Source organism: Synchiropus splendidus, chromosome 14, assembly GCF_027744825.2.
Source record: "Synchiropus splendidus isolate RoL2022-P1 chromosome 14, RoL_Sspl_1.0, whole genome shotgun sequence".
NCBI lineage: Eukaryota > Metazoa > Chordata > Actinopteri > Syngnathiformes > Callionymidae > Synchiropus > Synchiropus splendidus.
The window spans coordinates 8,370,210-8,389,330 of NC_071347.1; the positions used below are offsets into that span (position 1 = coordinate 8,370,210).

Here is a 19,121-nt window from a genome sequence, read left to right on the forward strand (position 1 = left end):
TGATGATAAAATGTCAAATAATGGCGAGCAAATGATGTGAAGCAGAGCGTTTCTTGCGGAATGGAAGTCTTCAGCGATTTTCGTTTCCACAAGATTTTTTTTTTTGGTTCGGGTCTCATTTCATGATCCTTTATGAGCACATTTAAAAACGAACGTTGGCGGAAACACCGACGTCGGCGGCGGCCCGGTGGGCTTTAAAGAGGTCAGAGTTCAGCCGACAGGTGAAATTGATTAGTCACCAGTAGGTGAGGAGAACCTGTCCATGCGAGGTTAAAACTTTTGACTTCAAACTTTTGTTATTGCATTTTAAGATGAGCAGAACGGCACAGATCTTTAAAGACATGACGGTAAGTGGCGTTTGCGTTTCTGCGCATCACTGCGATCGAAAGGAAAATCCCACTTATGAGTCGGGTTGTTCGCGCAGCTCAGCGCGGTGGTCCTGCTGCTGCTCTTCACCAAGCACTGCGTCGACGGTGAGTTTTGAAAACGATCAGAAGACCAGGTGCAGGTGGTGGCGTTCACGTGAACGCGTGTTTGTCCAGGAGCCTGCAGGGTGGAGGCGTGCACCGACCCCTCCAGGTGTCTTCTGTCCAAAGATGAACGAAGCTGCAAATGTGCGGTTGGATTCTACGGCGATCTCTGCGATAAAGGTGGCTCACGCTGTTCTTTTACATGAAGACGCATACAATTTTAAATAAATTAAAATAACTGGAATAGTATTTAGTGTGCTGCGGTATGTTAAAACACTATATATATATCCCAGTCCATGTGTGCCCATCACTCAATGACAAGAGTCGTGTCTATCAAAAATAAAATGGGGACATTTTTTTTAATCTAACTTAACATTTGTTTTAAACGCTGAAAAGCGTGCAAATCACATCAATCCACTTTAGAGTTTTATTTTGATTTGCAAATTAATCTGCCTGCCGTTTAATGGTAAATATTTTAATGTCATGTCTGCTCATAACACATAAAGTGTGTACATATAATTCCCCTAAACTCAACTACCCCGACTAGTTGGCGTGGACTGTAGACTGTGAAACAACGACAAGCGTTAGGGGGCAAAAGGACGTGCCTGTTTGTTGTAGTCTGCTATATCACCAGTAGGTGTCCTCAATGCTACGATGAATCACATGTATCTTCCACTCGTTTGTACCTTTAGTTCAACGCGTATATACACCAGAACTTAATGTTCTGCTTCAGAATTGTTTTATTGATGCTCAAATGTCGGCTTGGTTTGCTTGAACAGACGCGCACATGACTATTGCGTGCACGAAGGACTACATCTCCGTGAGGGCAGTGGAGGATTTCTTCAAGTATCACAAAGTTCCAGCTGACTCTTTACACCTGCCCAACATATCGTGTCGCGCCCACAAGGAAGTCATCGATGACTTGACCTTCTACGTTGCCAAGATCACCAAAGATCAGTATCTGCCCTGTGGAGGGAAGCCGCTGGAAGTATGCTGTGTTTCAGAACCACACAAATGCTTCCTCGTGTGACATGTTTTTTATTTTTTGTGTTGACAGAAAAACTTCACCCACATCTCTTACTCCCTGAGCCTCCTGTCAGACCCTCAGGTGTTTGGGAATATCATCAGAGATCCCATCATCAAGCTGGAGTTTACCTGCGTCTACCCCTACATCCGGAGGGTCAGTCTGCCTTTCCCGGTCGTCCCATTTTCCAGGCAAGTGGCAGACCCCCTGAACTGAAGGTCTTTATTCTTGAGCTGAAATGGACGCAAAGCCTCATCTTGTGTTTCGCCTGTGGAGCTACTGAGATGATGAAGTGACGACTCAGTTTCTAGTTTCTTTAGGAAACTTTTCTGGTTGTTAAAAAGCTCTTGTTCATGATGTCATGTGTCTCCGGGGTTCTATTAAATGTAGTGACCACAGAAAAGAGTCTGTACCAGAGGCCAATGTGACTGTGTTTTTGCATCCAGGTTGTCTATCTGCTTTCACCGTGCATTTTTAGAAGGTATAAAGGGCATTGTATGGCTGTCGTTCCCCTCGACGCTGAAAACCAAGTTGCCATGGATCTGTGTTTTCATGGCAACAACATGGAGGCCGATGCCCAGTCATCAAGTCCACTCATTTTAAGTAGGTTTGGGGTTTTTCCCAGAGTGAAAAAGTGAGTCCATAAGAGCCACAAAAGGCTGGGTGAGGTCGTGTAAAGTTGGGGGTTTCTGTGTGGGGGAGCCCCTGAATCCCTGGCTGACGTGAACACATTCACTTTCTTCAAGTTAAACTAATGTTTTTACTTTTTTTTTAATCTTTCGACCAGCTTTGAGTCTTTACATTGAGTCAAAAGAAGGGCCTGCTCAGTGGTTTTTTTCCTTCCGTCCCCTCCAGTGAGACGGTGATGCGGGTAGATGACCTTGACGCCACCATTCAGATGATGCTCTTCACTGATGAGACCTACTCCTTAGCCTTCACCAGTGCCCCCACGATTGAGCTCCGAGACAAGGTGCGTCAGGCTAGATGTTGAGCCGAGGTAGCGGGAGGGTCGACCTTGGTTTCCCACTGTGGGCAGGTGTATGTGGAGCTGACGGTGACGGAGCCTGCTGACTTCTTCCTGCTGCGTGTCAATGAGTGCTGGGCCACACAGACCCCTGAGCCCAACGCCACAGAGGGATCCTATCACAGTCTGCTTCTCAACGGGTAAAACCTTGCCTTTTTCAACTCCACGCCAGCAGTGAATTTCTCAATCTTTTCTGCTTGTCCAGATGTGTGAATGATCCTACAGTGTCCTTCCTCAATGTGACCGTGGATCAGTCTGGCTTGAACGGACAAAGTTCCTCCGTCCGCTACAGTTTTGAGATGTTCCGTTTCACGACCGAACCTCATGAGCTGTATTTGCATTGCACCGTGCAGCTCTGTGAGCCAGACGACCTCCTGGCCTGCACACCGGTGAGATCGTGTTCCGCATGGTCCGAAATCTTTCAGAGTCAGAACTGGGAAGAGCAGTTCAAGCACATGAATCCAATTTGAATGAATGTCTTTGTGTGATCACCTGCTCGTTGTTTTCCCCTTAAATGACCTGACTTCCACTCTGTGTTCTGCAGGTCTGTCACACCATCAGCAAGAGAGAAGCGGTGAGACCAAATCCAGCTCAGGGTCTCCTGTCATATGGACCCATCAAAATTGAGATGAAGGAGCAACTCAAGTCCGGTAAGGTTTGAGCTCCCCACTTTGACCTAAGTGTTGTTAAGTGTTTGTGTGCTTTATTCCAGGCGTCCTGACCACGGTAGTGGTGTCTGTCACCACTGTCTGGACTGTGGGCTTCTTCCTCGTTCTCTTCATCGTTGTAATCAAGGCCGGCACCAGGAGGCTCAATCTGCCCACTCACTACTGACCACCACGCTTACGCTGTTAATTGCACCTTTAATTAAAATACCAACAAAAGTTGTCTTCCTCTTCTGTTGTCTTCAAGTTGAAGTGTTGCAAATGGCTTTCCATGTTGAGACACAACAGAGCACTTCACGTACTGTCGATCGAGATTAAGGCCGTAGAATGTTTAATCTGAGATGGCCAGTATTTGTAGTGGATTATCTCCTATTCTTATTTTGAAAATGTATTGTAGGTACCAGTTAATTTTTCGACCGGAAGTTTGTTTTATTAACACAACCGGAACTTTGGTCAGACTCGTGCTGAACATGAGAAACTTGACTGGCTGCTGTGATTGGCCGGGCTGGACCGAGCCGGACTGTTGGTCCCACACATTTGCAGCGGTGGTCCTCAGCCATTGTGTGGACTCTGCGAAGTCAAACCTGCGGGCAGGCGAACCGGGCCATGAGGCGTTCTACCCGGAACAAGCCGGGACGGGACTCTTAAAAGTTTGCTGTGAATTCTGGGCCGCGCACTTGTGGACGAGACTCGGACTGAGCTCTCGCTTGCTCGTCGCGTTACAGTTCATAATACTCGGACCTCGGAAAACATGGCATCGCACAAGATGATAGCGAGGAAGGTGGCGTCCCGAACTGTTTGGGCAAGCAGCGTCCTCCTCGTCATGACATCTTTGTTTTGTGTGATCCGCTGCAGCAGCAGCACGGTGGAAGAGATGCCACCGCAGGAGGAAGGGTTCAATGCGGAGGTAAGCACGAACTTGTCAGCTTTTGTTCTCCGTCTATTCTTTCATAGTTCATATCGACATACATGTTGGGTGTTACGTGTTAATTCCTAAGTTAATTTTGCATTAAGAAGCTCAAATTAAAAATGGCAACAAATCTTAAACGTCAAGTTAAATGTTACTTTTCTCTTGATAGCACAGCAACTTATGGACGTCATATCAATTCCAATGAAAACGGTTTTTGTAACGATTCATATTTCAGGTAATGATATTCAGTTTTATTAATAACACGCATTAAACTGTGTCAAACGGCGACAAGTCGGTGGGCATAATATTTATTCAGTCTTCTCTTCATAATACATAGCTTAAGATTCATGCATGCGATGTATGCAAACCTCATCTTGCTGTTTGTGAATTTTCCCTTTGGGAGTTTGGAACTTTCCCAATGAGAGGAAAGGAAAATACCATTAATAAGCACAGAGTTTTGCTTCTTCTTCTTTGACTCCTTGTATCTATAAGCGGGAGGGTTCATTAGATTTGATCTGGATTATATATGTATCTTTGTAAACCCACCAACTCTTTGAGCAGCATTTTTTTCAAATATGAAATTAAATGCAACTGTTGTCACCCCTTTTTGCCATCCATCACCGGACTGCACCGAGGTCTTGTATTCTCCTCTCCTATCACATCCATGTGGTTGAGTCAACATCAATATTGCTGAGTCCAGATGTCACAGCCCAGACAGTAGGTGTTACATGGTGACACGTGTGTGAGGATTTATCGCCAGCAGCTGGTCGAACCTGAAGCTTTCGGAGTGCTATTCCTTCCCTTTGTGTTTGTTTCCCTGTTCAGGGAAATGGGGAAAGAGAAAATCTTATTGGCTCTCAAGTCAAATTCTCCATCTGGAATGGAAAAAGGTTCCCGGTTTTTGAGTCTGATTAACAGCTTGACACAGATGCACACGTTGCTGGCCTTGAGTCGCCAGCAAAGTGTGCTTGTGGCAGTGGTCAGGAGTCAGCAGCAGACTGGAATACACTTGACTTCAGTGTGACATGCAGCCACTTGTTCAGTCATACGAGTTACGGCAGCTTGTCACCACTTTTCACACCCTCAAGTTCTGCAGTTTTTCATATTCTATTTCTCAAACGTTTGTTTTACACGCAGAGTAATCAAAACACACATTTAGAAAATATAATTTAGTGCCCAGGTATCAAACTTAATCAACGTTAAACTTCATCCTTCAGCTGATTTTCATTTGCAGGATTTCTCCAACAAGAACAAGATGTTGGAGGCCAAGATATACCCTTAGCTAACAGCTAAAAAAAAAAAACAGTCAACAAAGCCCATTAGTCAGATGAGGGAAGTGTTCTGGAGATGAGTCAATGAGTCTTAGGTTTATATTCTTTTGTATATAATTGTTGAAGTGTCCAGAACAGCTTTAGATGTGATGCCAAAAACAAATATTAACTCGTCTTTTGTGTCTGGTCCATTCTGTGAGCGCTTGAAAGTGTCAAAATGTGTCAAAAAGTATCTTTCACTGAGCTGGTTGAAAAGAATCAGTGTTCGCTCAAGTTGTCAATTACATAATGCATGTTTCAATGGCAATATAAATCTGTCCAAAAAAGCCCTACGTAGAACTAGCACCAATTAATTTGATCAAAATTCCTAAAGTTTTAGCCAAACATCTAGTCACGATTTATATCTGACCACCAGTTTTACATACAATCCCTAGACGGTCACAGGTTCTGGCGTTAGCAAAGACCCAGTTTCCTTACGTGACCTCACAACTAATAACATCATGCAGATTTGAATGTGATTCATTTGATCTTTACCACCCCAAAATGCACCAAAATTGCCATTTTCTAACTGTAACAAAGGAAATTTTAGGATGAATCTTATGATTGTTAGCTTCACTGTTTAATAGCAGTAACAATAACCGGCCCCCGCGACATTTTGTTTTTTTGTTTTATTGTATTGGGATGGTAAGGAAAAGATTATTAAAATTTTTATCTAAATACCAAACATATAATTAATACATTTTATGACATTAAAACATAAAAAATATTGTTATAAATGTGCGCATTGTGTCTCATATGGAATGCATCATGTGTTGCAGGGTGGTAAATGAAGTGATTTGGGGATTTATGTCTTTGATTCGAAAATATTTTTGAAGGTGTCTTATGTGGATGTCAGAAGAAATGGTCCTAGATTGTTAAAAAATGATTAACACACATACAGAAAATGAAAATGGCACCGGAGTGGTTGTAACTCCAGGTTTTTATTCCTAATCTCTTTTGAGAACCTTTTTTTGACATTCCATTTGACGTCCTCCTTTGTGCGTGTGTTATTTTGGGTGGGACATCAAAGGCTTGGGCTCCAGCTGTGGAGGGCCTGTGGTTTTGTTTTGGACAGGACTTTAACCTGAAGTACACATGTTCAATCCAAGCACTCATCCCTGGAGACGTGTCACAAAGCGTGACGCCAGACCTCACTTACTTGTGCTTTGACTTTCGGAGAAGTCGTCTTCTCTGCAGCTTGTCCTGGCAGAGGTGGTGCAGGAATGAAAGCGCAGGAATGCTGTAATGTTAATGGACAACATCTGGGTTCTATCTCTTCCTCCTTTTAACTCCTCCGACTCTTCCACGGGCCACGAGTGAGAAGAACGTAATGAAAGTGATCTGATGTTGTTGTTCCTCCAGGCATGGCTGCGTCAGTTCGGCTACCTTTCCCAGGCCAGCAGACAAATGTCCACCATGCAGTCGGCTCAGATTCTGTCCAAAGCCATCAGTGACATGCAGCGATTCTACGGCCTGAGGGTGACAGGAGAGATGGACCCGTCCACTGTTGCGTAAGCGCCACACTGATGTGCTGTCGTGGGATTTCCGGTTATAATACAGCGATCAGCCGGAACAAGCTTTTTTTTGGGCATGAATATTCTACTTTGTGTTGTGAAGGGCCATGCGTCGACCTCGCTGTGGCCTCCCTGATAGAAGAGCTGACGCTGAAGAAGGCGCCAGGAAGAGACGTTACACTCTAACAGGACAGCAGTGGGACAAGGACCACATCACCTACAGGTGCGCCGCTTCTACAACAGTGCTACTAAAGGCAAATCAGTTACGTGTTAACAAAGTTGTCTTGGTTTAGTCTCCTGACCCAGCGCACCCCTCCCTCGCTGGGAGAGGAGCGTACGGCTGATGCTCTCCATCGAGCGTTTGATGTGTGGAGACGGGTCACGCCGCTCACCTTCCAACAGCTGCCCGCCGAGCACAGCAACAACAGCAAGGCGGCTGATATCCTGCTGCTGTTTGCCTCTGGTTTCCATGGCGACATGTCCCTGTTTGATGGCGAGGGGGGGTCACTTGCACACGCCTTCTATCCTGGGCCTGGAATCGGGGGCGATACACATTTCGATGCGGATGAGCCCTGGACACTGGACAATGAAAACCCACAAGGTGAGTGGGTCCGTGGACCTCGGCACTGATATGAAAACTTTGCCTCACTTTACAGTTTTGTTCGGACAGGAAGATAAAAGTCAGCTAAAAACAGATTCTTAAAATAAATCCCTGGTAAAATTGTGAGCCAGTCCAGGGTAATAAGTGCTCTACTTCAGGACTTCCTCAGGGAGAAAAAGTTGTAGGTGGGATGAAAGATTTTGGGCGACCTGAAAGAGGTGCATTACAGTAATCTAAAACGGTGTGTGGTTAAAGTATTAAGGTCTCAGTGTTGGCTCTGGAAGGTAGATAATATGCTTCACAAGTCCTCTTTGATTTCCTGTCCTCCTTTAAACAGTCTGCTCTGTGCTTTCTAATAACCTATGTAAGCGTCTTTGGAAACTTCAAACATGATGTCTAAACATACAGTCTGTGACAGGTAAATACTGCAGGATGTTGTGATCCCCTCCAACATGTTGAGCAAAGGAGGGATGGGATCTGGGAATGCACCTCTGAGTGTTTAGAGCTTCCCAAGGACATCAGCAACATGGGTGTGTTCCCCCAGGTATTGATCTTTTCCTGGTTGCTGTTCATGAGCTCGGTCACGCTCTGGGCCTGGAGCACTCGGACAACCCCAGCGCCATCATGGCTCCATTCTACCAGTGGATTCCCACTCACAACTTCACTCTGCATGAGGACGACATCAGAGGAATACAGTATCTATATGGTGAGCGGAACACACACTCACGTCGCACATCACTGCTCATCTTGCATTCACTCACCATTGCAACCATTCTCAAGTCAATTGTAAAAGTATTTCAGATATTTCTGAAGTATTTCAACTTTTTTCTGGTATCTACTTGAATACCATACATCCCAATTCACCAACCACTAATGTCTAAAATCTTCATGCGACTGTTCCTTTTGCTTGTTTTTGTTGTAGATGTATAGTTAATATCAAAATGACATACCAGATTGGGCCTCACATTTTCCATGAAGATAAGACTTCAGCATCAATTTCAAGATTAATATGCTCTCTGATGATGCTGCAGTGTTGTTTCCTTATGTCTAAAGATGTTTTGACTTGATGCTGGGTACATTTTCAAGTTTTTGCTTCCTGTTTTCTGATGGAGGAAGATCAGACGAGTGTGTTCGGTGACACGTAACACACTCCCAGTGCAACACACAGAAACCATCTGCCCCATAACAATGTCACCCATTCACTCTCAGAATGCATGACATTATACTGGCATGCCCAACTTCTGGCTGTCTGTGTGTGTACCTGGTTTAGCTACACTTGTGAGGTCATTTTGGTTTATGGGCACGTTTTTGCCAGTTCCCACAAGGTTTCGTTTCAAATTAAGGATCCATACTCATTTAGGTCATTATAATTAGGTCCTGGTTGAAGTTAGCTCTTTGTTTTGGATGTTTTGGTTTAGAGTGAGATTCTGGGAAAAGCAAACAAAGAAACACAAACCTGTGTGTGTGTGTGTTTAAAACAAGTGTATGGCTTATGTATAGCTACATATAGTTCAGGATCAGCTGTTGCATGAAGGATCAACACCTTTCTACATTCAAAACTCAAACGTCGTCAGCTAACTACATATAGAATAAGTCTCATGATTCTTTTCAATCTCAATGTGACTGCCTATATCTTCTTTAATCACAGGACTGTCTCTTTAAGTAAGCAATTTAGCCTGTGATTTGGCAAGATGAAAGATAAGGTTTGCGATTAGAGACCAAGGTCTTAAGGCTAAATTCATGAAGCTGACGACGCTGGACATGGAGAGATCTGAGCAGGAAGCCAGGGAGCGTTTTTGGCACAAGAAGTCTGCAGATGTGGAGGAAGCGCTCAGGCTCTGGTGGAGATAACACTATTATTCTTCCACTTATTTCCAGTTACAGTAACATCATGCAGAGTAGAGAAGTGTTAAAATTAAAAAGATTTCCATCTCATCTTGAATTCTATTATTAACTAGATTCACTACATGCCTTCACTCACTTAAACTTCATATCAGGTTGAATAGTTGTCTCTATGGAAATACACCTCCCGTGTACCTCCACGTGTTCGTCAAGTTATATCCAAGAAATGTATTCCCTGACAGAGGAGTCTAATACAAAAGCAGAATTCTGGGTCAGCAACTACACCTGACTTAGCCTTAGCAGTAGTCCGGTAGGGCGACAAAAAACTATCTGAGGTCTTGATCCTTTATACACAAAAGTTTCTCTACATGAGCTCCGTCCTTGTCTGACTGGTCCTCAGCCAGTCCAGGTTCCCTCGTAACCATGGCAACGATCACAAGGCATGCACCCCCGTTCCGGACCCAGGTGGCTCTTATCAGGATCAGCTCTGGAGAAGATGGTACTTTCCAGCCTCCTCCGTCTGACCTTGCACCCTCTAATGAGTTACAATGCTTGTTCCGCCAGTGTGGCTCACTCCCTCCATTGTAGTCCACCTGCAACTTCAAATTGTCACACAGACTCAGCCACACTTCTTCATTCAGCATTCCCGTGAATAGCTTCTTTATTAGTAGCACAAACAATGAATAATATTAATATTGTGTAATAAATGCACAATTCCCATTAATCTATGATGAGAAATAAACGGAGGCGAAGAAAAGAGTGCAGGGAGGGTGAAGTGGGTGGAGATGACAGCTGTGATCTGGGACAGAAGAGTTGCAGCTAGAGTGAAAGTCAGTGGTAATAGCAGAGTAGGTTACACTACTACGATCTGTGTCATGGGGGTCTCCTGCTGCACTGGTGCCTTGCCAAAACACTGTGGTGAAAATGGTTGGATATTGTGTTGGATATTCTAACACGGCGTCAGTTAGGGACCATCAAAAAAATTCTAAAGCATCAACGTATTAGCCAAATTTTCAATAAGGCAATGGAAAACAACCATTTAGGGAAGAGAGTTGTGAAAAGGTTTTTCATCACACAAGACTAAGGACTGACAATTTGTATAATGATTTCGAGAATAGAATATGACTATATTATCATTTATCCACACTATTTCTAATATTTCTTCAATAGCATCCAGGAAATGTGTCCAGACTGGTCCATAGTTAAAGTCAACTGTTAAGACACATGAGATACAACAGACAGACGACTCAATTTAACACCCCAAAAAACTGGCAGAGCAGTCTGTCAGACACCAGCAGCTTCTACCAGAGATGTGAATTTCTCATCTCTACACTTAGTTAACTATTGTATTTAAACATTAACAAATAATGATGTTGGAGACAAACTCCATGAATAAGTTTCAAGAGAGACAGTAGTGTCCAACACATGGAACAGAATGAAAATTTATTCATTGTGCTAATTATTGTTATCGTTGTCCTCAGTATTTAATGTAAGTGAAGGTTTTTAGTTTTTCCACCATTTTAAGGCACTTTGTGTTCACCGCCAGGCTTCTTTTGGTTTGGCAGCCCCTCACAACTGTAAATAACGTGGAACCTTGGGGAATTGAATTACTTACCCAGGGTTCAGAGATAAAGAGACAGGAAGTGGCAGAGATGAAGATACTAGGGTTTTCATTGGGAGTGACTTGACAGGACAGCAGCAAAAGCACGTTTGGAGACAAAATCAGGGAGACCAAGTCAACTGGCCTGTAGTGGAGTGACTGTAGGCATGTTGGACCAAGAATAATGGATCATCTAATAAACTCATTAATGTAAGCTTAAGCTAAGGTGTTGAGTTTTCAGGTTTAGGTCTGTCTGCAGGTGATTCGTCTGACCTCACTGATGCTCAATTTAAAGGTCTGGATCTATTCATAGCACCATCTCTGGCTGGCTGTAACTTGGTATTACTGAAGCCCATCAGCTGTCTGAAGTCGTTACATAACGTGTTTTCGTCTCCTAGCAACCGGCCGAGCAACACTGTCACAGTCCACTTCATGATCTTCAAGCTAAAATGGAAAGTCTTTGTGTGAGGAGGAGAGGATACAGAGTCTGATTTATGTGTCACTCTTTCCGTTTTGGATTCTTATCCAGGTCCCCCTCTCATCACTGAGGCTCCTCCCACTTCTCCTTCCTCCGGTGATGAGGCTCCATTGTCTCCCACTTCACCTTCCCCTGAAGAAGAAGTCACCACGTCCTCCCCCACCGTTTCCCAGCCTGAACCTCCAAATCACCCGCCAGATTTCCCAGAGTCGCGACCTATTCCAACCGCACCTCCTGCGTCGCCCACCAACCCTCCCCCCGACCCTGAAACTGTCACCCCACCCATCAGAGAGGATGTCCCACCTCCTCCGCCTCGGCCACCAGCGCCACCTAGGCCGCCTAAACAGCCCGACAACATCCCCCCAAATATCTGTGACGGAGACTTTGACACTGTGACCCTACTGCGAGGGGAAATGTTTGTTTTCAAGGTAGGAATTAAATTTCATTTATTTTGTCCCTCCTCCAGTATGTTCATGCTATTTAATTAATTGTCACTTGTCTTATGTAATTTCAATCTTGTTTAAATAAACATTTTGTCATTCCTTTTTTTTTTTTCCTCTGCAGGGTCGCTGGTTTTGGCGAGTGCGGAGAAACCGTGTCCTGGACAACTATCCAATGCCGATCAGTGTCTTCTGGCACGGGCTGCCCAGCGACATCGACGCCGCCTACGAGCGCCACGACGGCAAGTTTGTCTTCTTTAAAGGTACGTTCCAGCTGTTAATGGCCAATAAAGCCACTGGCAACAACATGTTTTCATGCTGAGTCGCCGCTTTTGACGACACGAGAGCATGTAGGGGGAGATTTAAACGTTTGCCTTGTAAAATGAAATCTGTGTTTGATTTGAATTGGCCAAAGAGAGAGGAAAGGGATCTTACTCAGCGTTTTACACGCCAGTTTGATTTACAAGACGCTCATAATTCATTCAATGCAGCTACGAAGTTATAAACACTCAGGACTTTGGGTGGCTGCTTCAGGTCTGTGAGTGGAGCTGAGTTGGCCTCCCTCCACTGTAGCATGACATCTGCTGCTAACCCACTGTGACTCCAGGCCAGCTCAGCCCCAAAAGACCTGGAGAGAGCGGCGGGGTTGCGTCAGACTACTCTGCTCTGATCCAAAGTGTGAGCAGCTGCAGACCGTTACCCCAGTGAGGACCCAAAGTGTTTACATTTTCAGGATTTCCAAAGTATCAGATCACATGTTTTTACCTCTTTCATAGGAAGGTTGTCAATATTTTCCTCTTCTATTCCTTTGTTTAATGGAACTATGATTTTGTTTTTCTTTCTTTAGATGAACATTATATTTACCATGATATTATACAAATTTGAGTCTATTTGTTTGTTAATGTACGTGATGCACATGCACGGCTATAACTAGAACTGTAAATGCATTTAAGGTCTTAATCTTGTTTAATCACACAGACCAGTTAACTTGCGATTAATCGCAAATTTATTACACTTTTTTATTTGTTCTAAATGTAACGTGAAGGAAGATTTTATCAATTCCAGAGATTAATTCGCAAGTTGACTCTGCTTTGATGCAAAGTACATAAAAAATATCACAGTTACAACTTTTGATTTCAAGAAATTCATCAAAAGTTCATGATAAATTAACAAGTGGAGTATATTCAACAGTCTAAAAAATACTTGGCTGTTGCTTTTAAAATCAATCTCTTATGACAAAAGGGACTGAAAATAAGGCAGAAATGTCTTCTAAATGCCACATTATCAATAAAAATGTATTTAAATAGAACTTTTCTGAAGCATCAACAGCTAGACAAGATGTGTGATGCAACAGGTCGACCAGGATTGTAATGCAGCTGAGCAGAGCTCTGGCCTCATGAACGGAAATATCCATGTGTTGTAGCAAAGTCGGAAAACTAACCCTGAGCCAGCCAGCGCTCCTGCAGCTTGTCCTTTCTGTTTTACATTAGGGTTCTAGAAACCCAGTGACATGGCGTGTGTGTTCATTTTAGTGCCACGTTTTCTCCATCAGGTCCAACTCATTCTCACCTTTTTTTGGGGGGACTGATTTGAAATAGTTATGACAATGAGTTGTTCATTTCTGTCAGCTACTCCCAAATATATTTAAATATCAGACGACCAAAATAGCTTCCATGCAAACCACCCGTATTTGAGAACGTATCATCCTCTTTGACAATAGCTGTGGCCCAGTTGTGAACTCTACCATCTGAAACCTGACTGTGGTTCCATCATAGACGACAGGTACTGGGTGTTCAGAGAGGCAGACGTGTTACCAGGATACCCACAGCCCCTACATGAATACGGACACGGAATCCCAGCCAACAGCATTGACACAGCAATCTGGTGGGAGCCCAACGGACACACGTATTTCTTCTCTGGAGACAGGTACTTACCGACACCCATGGCCATGAGGAGGCCATTTTGACACCTCCTGCCTAGGACTCAAACACACATTTGTTCCATTTTTTTCATTTTCATTAAGAATAAAATTAAGGTTATTTTTTGCCATTTCTGGAATCAAATTTTTACCCTTTACTTTAGTGCCCCTTAAAAAGACAAATTCACATCTGAACTGCATATTTATTTTGGCTGTTAACAAACTTTATATATTTAATTATATTATATATTCAGCATGACTTTACTGGGTTTTTCCATTTGTTCCCTAATGTTTTCCATTTTTTTAAATTTTGATATTGCACTTGTTATTCTTTTTGTGTTCTAAGAAATACATCTGTGGCCAAAATAGTATTTTTCTTCTAATATTGTGTCATTGTACAGTAATGTTTACTCATATTTTAACCTTCCATTTACCATTAAAATGTTGGGTATTGCCCAGCCCCCCATTAAAAGTCTGTGGTTTTGCATTAGTTTCAGATCAGTGGTTTACTGTGAATGACATGACTAAAATTTGTTTGTGAAGATACTGGAGGTTCAATGAGCAGACCAGAAGAACCGACTCTGAGTCACCCAAACCGATCAGCAGATGGGGCAAGATCCCTCCATCGCCGAAAGGAGCCTTCCTGAGTGACGACGGAGGTGAGTGGCGACTGTATTTTAATGTGACATGTCAGATGACTCCTGCTTGTGATGGTGGATAAAGAGAAAGTCTCCACCAGCGTGACCGAACCCAAAACCAGAGTAGATACAGAAAGCAGTGCATCATAAGCTTTTACAAGTTAACATTAACAACACTTAATGACTCAATGCCTCAACTTTTACATGGCTGGCTTACAGGATAGAATGTTGGGAAAGTTAAAAGCAGATAGTAGAGTTGGGTCACAGCAGGAGCGAGAAGTGCAATCTGAGGGGAGGAATGAGAGCTCTGGTTTGAGGGTTGGCTCGTCTTTTCAAGTGCGATTTGTGGTGAAGCAGCTCAGAATGTGGATCCTAACTATTCCCCCAGCTTGCTTGTACGCCCTGAAATGTACCTGGTGTCTGGTTTTAAATGCGTAAAAATGACATGGATTCCATTTTTGAGTGTATTAAATGCTAAAATTATTAATTATTAAATGCTAAAATGGTGAATCAACATGACACAGGGGGTCACCAACCTTTATGCAACTACGAGCTACTCAAAGGGCACTGTGTGACCCGAAGGGCTACCATCAGTTTAGTATACACTTCTGAAAGAAATATTTTTTCAAAGGCCTGTGGGCTGCTGGTCTCGTCTCAGCGGGATACCTGCTGCCCTCGTGCATCACACTGGTGACCCCTGGTCTGTTCAGTTTGAGTCGGAATCCTTTAAAGTTCCATCTATTGGTTCATATTGTGTGTTGATTTTCTATTCACATTTTAGCTTTTCCTTTCATACACTATCATAGTGCTACACAGTACTGGGTGACCATTGTCTATTGCTGTAATACTATTCTTTGTAGTGGAGTATTATAAAGTGTGCACTGGTATTGAGTGTAACACTTAAGCTTATGTTTACATACGCTTATACTGCAAAGTAAACAAGTGTGTGCAACAATAATGATAAACTGCAGCCTTGTAAATTTTCTAAACTTTCCATTTCTCTATATCTGAGATAGATATTGGAGCTTTGGAGCAGCAGCTGGAGTGAAGCTGCGCAGCACAGTGAGGGAGGGCACTCACACGTGTTTTGGTGAAGACAGATTCCTGCTGGTCTGTCAGTTTAGTGGACAAATGTGGGAAAGCTGCCGAAGCGTGATGAGGGAAACATGCCAACGTGTTCCCTAAAGAGACATTTCTGTCATATGTTTTGTTTACACAGCGTTGTTAGAGCAGCAGAGACTCTGTCTTTTCTCTGTTCTCTTGACATGAACCAAATCTGAAGGTTGTAAATGCGGAATAAAAGAAGATGTTTGCTTTATTGACGCTCGATTCCCACTCCCACAGCCTTCACTTACTTCTACAAAGGAGCAAATTACTGGAGGTTTGACAACCGAAAAACCGCTGCAGATACAGGCTACCCTCGCTCCATCCTGAAGGATTTCATGGGCTGCACGGGCGTCCCAGACCCGCCACCTGATGTGGACGTCGAGGTGAAAGAGAAACCAGTCCAGCCGACGGACCGAGGCAAGGACGGGTCCAGTCCTGACAAAGCGGGAGATGGGAAGTCCAACCATAATGAAGAGGATGAAGACGAGAAGGATGTGAATGTGGTTGTGACGGTGGCCAACAGTGAATCCAAAATCATGACCCTGGTCATGGTGACTGTCCCTCTGGTGCTGATCCTGGGCATCCTGGTCCTCATCTACGCCATCCTCAGGACTCTGCAGAACAAGGAGACGCCCAGAGCTCTGGTGCACTGCAAGCGCTCCCTGCAAGACTGGGTGTGAGTCATTAACAGGACAGAAATACATTACCAGGAGAATTTGAAGCTCAGCAAGCTGACAAGGAGTCACGAGTCCCGAGCTGAAAACCTTTATTGGCAGATGTGAAATAATGCAGTGGTCAGAGCTGTTGGAGCCAAGCGGCTTTTCCCACTCGCCCCTGTGCCTTCGAGTCTGCTTCATCGTTGCAGGATTTCTAACTATGAGGAACATCTTTCATACATTGGTGATAGTTTGCTCATTTACTGTGCTGCCCTGTGTTTGTGAGAGTTCATTCAGAAATGTCTCTGTAAGCAGGAATCTCTGCTTGTCAAGATGCAGACTGTCTGACCGGTGCAGGAATGTCCACTCATCTCCCACTGAGCCCATTATGTCTCACACGTGCGCAGGCGTCACATGATAGCAAGCATTCAGACACAGACGTGGAGGGAAACCACAGACCCAAATAATGGCACATCAAGACACACTGTCTGCGACTGCTTGGCCTGTGGACGCACGGAGAGACGACCACTGAGAAGCAGCAAGTCTGCTGCAAAGTTCAAATCCAAATTTGTTAATCTGAAATCCGTCTCCTGGTATCATCAGCACATTGTAGCAGCTGGATGGTCTCTCTCACAGCCTGATGCTGGAGTTGGTTAGACAGAAGCTGGCCCTCATCAGGAGCTCCAGCATGACTAGTATTTCTATTTTTCACATGAGAGTTTTGCAAGTGTCTTTTTTACTATCCTGAAGTCTGAAGGTTTCATACCTGTCGCTATGCAACCAGTGTGCTCCGTACTGTTATCTTTAACCTTGCTATGTGACCATACTTTATTAATAAGAATGGGAAGTGTGGTTGCTTCATGTTGCTTCTGAAGTGAAGGTCTGGGTTCTTTCACAGGTTCACTTTTTGTGCCGTTGTTGTGTTGTGGAAGTTAAACAGCATCAACAGCTTGAGTGACCCGAGTGCGCATTCAAAGAGGCGAGCTCAAATTCCTGATACTCATTTAGCCATTTCGATCGATCTCCCTGCTAACTCACGTCAAAGACACTTCCATTCTGCTTCCAGGAGCTTTTCCTGTCAAATTAGACCTTGACCGAGAACCACTTCCTGTTTTGTCCTCTGCGTGCACAGATCAAGTTCAAGTCGACAACATGAGCTGGTGTTTCACCCATCCTTGTGCTGCGTGAAGAGAAGGGTATAAAAAAAGTGGAGTTTGTGCTCTTCCAGTTCCCAAATGCTCCGAAACTGAAAGTTTTAGATCCCAAGTATTCATTATGTGTTGCGCCAAGTCAGTTTATCCAAACAGATTTCAATGTCGCGTTGAGTTTCTATCGCTTTTTTTGCTTATCAATTTCATACTTGCTGTCTTCAGTGCGGCATTCAAGATCAAGATCTGAGCTGACCAAATAAGCAACAACCAGCAACTTGTTGAGAGTGGAAGAAAGAAGAAATGAAGAAGAAATGCATGTCAAAAAGGCAACTGGGGGCAAGCTGGACTGGAAGTCCAAGGAAGGAACTATAACCAGGCTTTTAACTTGAAGAATGGAGAATTGTGGTATTCTACAAACAAAACTCTTCTGACACGACTTTTATTTGTTTCTCTGTTTGTTCAAGCTCACGCTAAATGGTGGGCTTTAATGAAGTATAGCAAAGAGAGGGCTGCAGGCTGAAGGTCTGGTTCCCATTAGGACCACATGTTGCTGATTTAGTGGTGTCAGGCCAGAAGAGGAGAGCAGGGGAGGGAGGATGGAAAATGTGGTGGAGAGTTAACAGAGGAGGAAATGGGAGAGAATGAGATGAGGGAAATCAAGAAATGGGTGGAGTTTTGAAGCGAAGGAGGAGGGGATCACTGGTGAAGAAGAGGTGGAGCGAGTTGAGGAATTGTGGAGGAGCAATGCTGGCGTTGTGCCTCCTGACCTAGATCGGTCCGAGTCCACTCCTCCCGCCCTGATTGCCATTTTTCGTTTGTTGATACAAGCGTGCTATGACTCCCTCACCCTTGCTGTCTTCTTCTGTCTTCTATCTGCCCAACGTCTGTCATTCTATCATGGTTCACCCCACTTTTGTCAAGTGTTTTAGATGATCATCCTTCAGATCAGCAGGGTGTGACATATTATTTCTGGGACCTGAAGAACCTTTAACTTCACTTCATCAACTTTACAATGTGCCTTTTTTTTTGTATTTCAAAGTGGCGAAAGTGTTAATGCCTGTTTAAATTGGTCCTAAAAAGTGTAGTTTTGTACATTTGGTTTTGTTCTAGATGAATGTTGATGCATGCAGGCATGTAGAGCCTGTGTACTCAGTGCCATTAAAATTCACAGGTGTCAAGCAGGTCACTTGTTTTTTATTTCATTTTCCAACAGTCTGCATGTTGTTAGTTCTGCCACAAGAGGGAGACAGTGCATCTGAAATGACTCCTGTTAATATATGAGTTTAATATCCCTCATAGTACATGAGCACTTTATCCCTTCTGTTAGTCAGTCCATTTTAGATTTAGTACTAGAACAATAAACTCTGTCTCTACAGGTCATAAATCATCTCTGTTGCTAACCTATAGCTTTTTATTTTTGTACGCCTTTGGTTGGAAAAAGCAGGAAATGTGTTGCAGAACATACACAGTGGCACGATGAAGGTTGCGATGCTCTTACTACCACTACATTTACTTTTAAAATCTTGGTCACTGATTCAAACTGAAAGAATTCATGTCAGTGAAATGGACAGGAGTTCCTGTGTGTGCATCTCCAGAGAGTGAAAGCGCCATCCTGCCTAACTCTGTGTCAGAGCTCATCAGGATTATCTTCTGTCACAGATCATCCACTACAGATTTACCCCCATCACGCTCTTTGTTTTGACAGCTTTGATTTAGTCCTCTCACCTATACTCCGCATGTGTAATGTGGAGTACATGACTAAATCTCTGAGGT

The 19,121-nt window shown here is 43.8% G+C and overlaps 2 protein-coding genes across 3 annotated transcripts; both read left to right on the top strand.

Annotated features, from left to right (window-relative positions):
* The first annotated feature begins 220 nt into the window (after positions 1-220).
* zpd (zona pellucida glycoprotein d) lies at positions 221-3,379 on the top strand. The gene is made up of 10 exons (XM_053886233.1): positions 221-347; positions 425-473; positions 543-650; positions 1,250-1,458; positions 1,528-1,685; positions 2,350-2,464; positions 2,531-2,658; positions 2,724-2,907; positions 3,063-3,168; positions 3,231-3,379. The coding sequence occupies exons 1-10, from the start codon at positions 312-314 to the stop codon at positions 3,350-3,352; spliced, it is 1,215 nt and encodes a 404-aa protein (XP_053742208.1). The 5' UTR covers positions 221-311; the 3' UTR covers positions 3,353-3,379.
* A 317-nt stretch (positions 3,380-3,696) lies between these two features.
* Positions 3,697-18,521, top strand: mmp15a (matrix metallopeptidase 15a). Of its 2 annotated transcripts, none has more exons than XM_053886231.1 (10): positions 3,697-4,090; positions 6,766-6,914; positions 7,021-7,140; positions 7,211-7,518; positions 8,063-8,224; positions 11,490-11,866; positions 12,003-12,141; positions 13,654-13,804; positions 14,340-14,455; positions 15,779-18,521. In XM_053886231.1, exons 1-10 carry the CDS (start codon positions 3,935-3,937, stop codon positions 16,219-16,221), a joined length of 2,121 nt encoding a protein of 706 aa, XP_053742206.1. In that variant the 5' UTR covers positions 3,697-3,934; the 3' UTR covers positions 16,222-18,521. The 2 variants fall into 2 exon arrangements, with proteins under 2 accessions (XP_053742206.1, XP_053742207.1); XM_053886232.1 differs by lacking the exon at positions 15,779-18,521 and adding an exon at positions 15,451-15,716.
* The last annotated feature ends 600 nt before the right edge of the window (positions 18,522-19,121 follow it).

Coding starts and splice junctions, on each gene's coding strand:
- zpd (XM_053886233.1), top strand. CDS start 312: ATGAGCAGAACGGCACAGATCTTTAAAGACATGACG. Junction 474..542: donor CACCAAGCACTGCGTCGACG/GTGAGTTTTGAA, acceptor GTGTTTGTCCAG/GAGCCTGCAGGGTGGAGGCG. Junction 651..1,249: donor CGGCGATCTCTGCGATAAAG/GTGGCTCACGCT, acceptor TTGCTTGAACAG/ACGCGCACATGACTATTGCG.
- mmp15a (XM_053886231.1), top strand. CDS start 3,935: ATGGCATCGCACAAGATGATAGCGAGGAAGGTGGCGTCCCGAACTGTT. Junction 12,142..13,653: donor CAAGTTTGTCTTCTTTAAAG/GTACGTTCCAGC, acceptor GTTCCATCATAG/ACGACAGGTACTGGGTGTTC. Junction 13,805..14,339: donor TATTTCTTCTCTGGAGACAG/GTACTTACCGAC, acceptor TTGTTTGTGAAG/ATACTGGAGGTTCAATGAGC.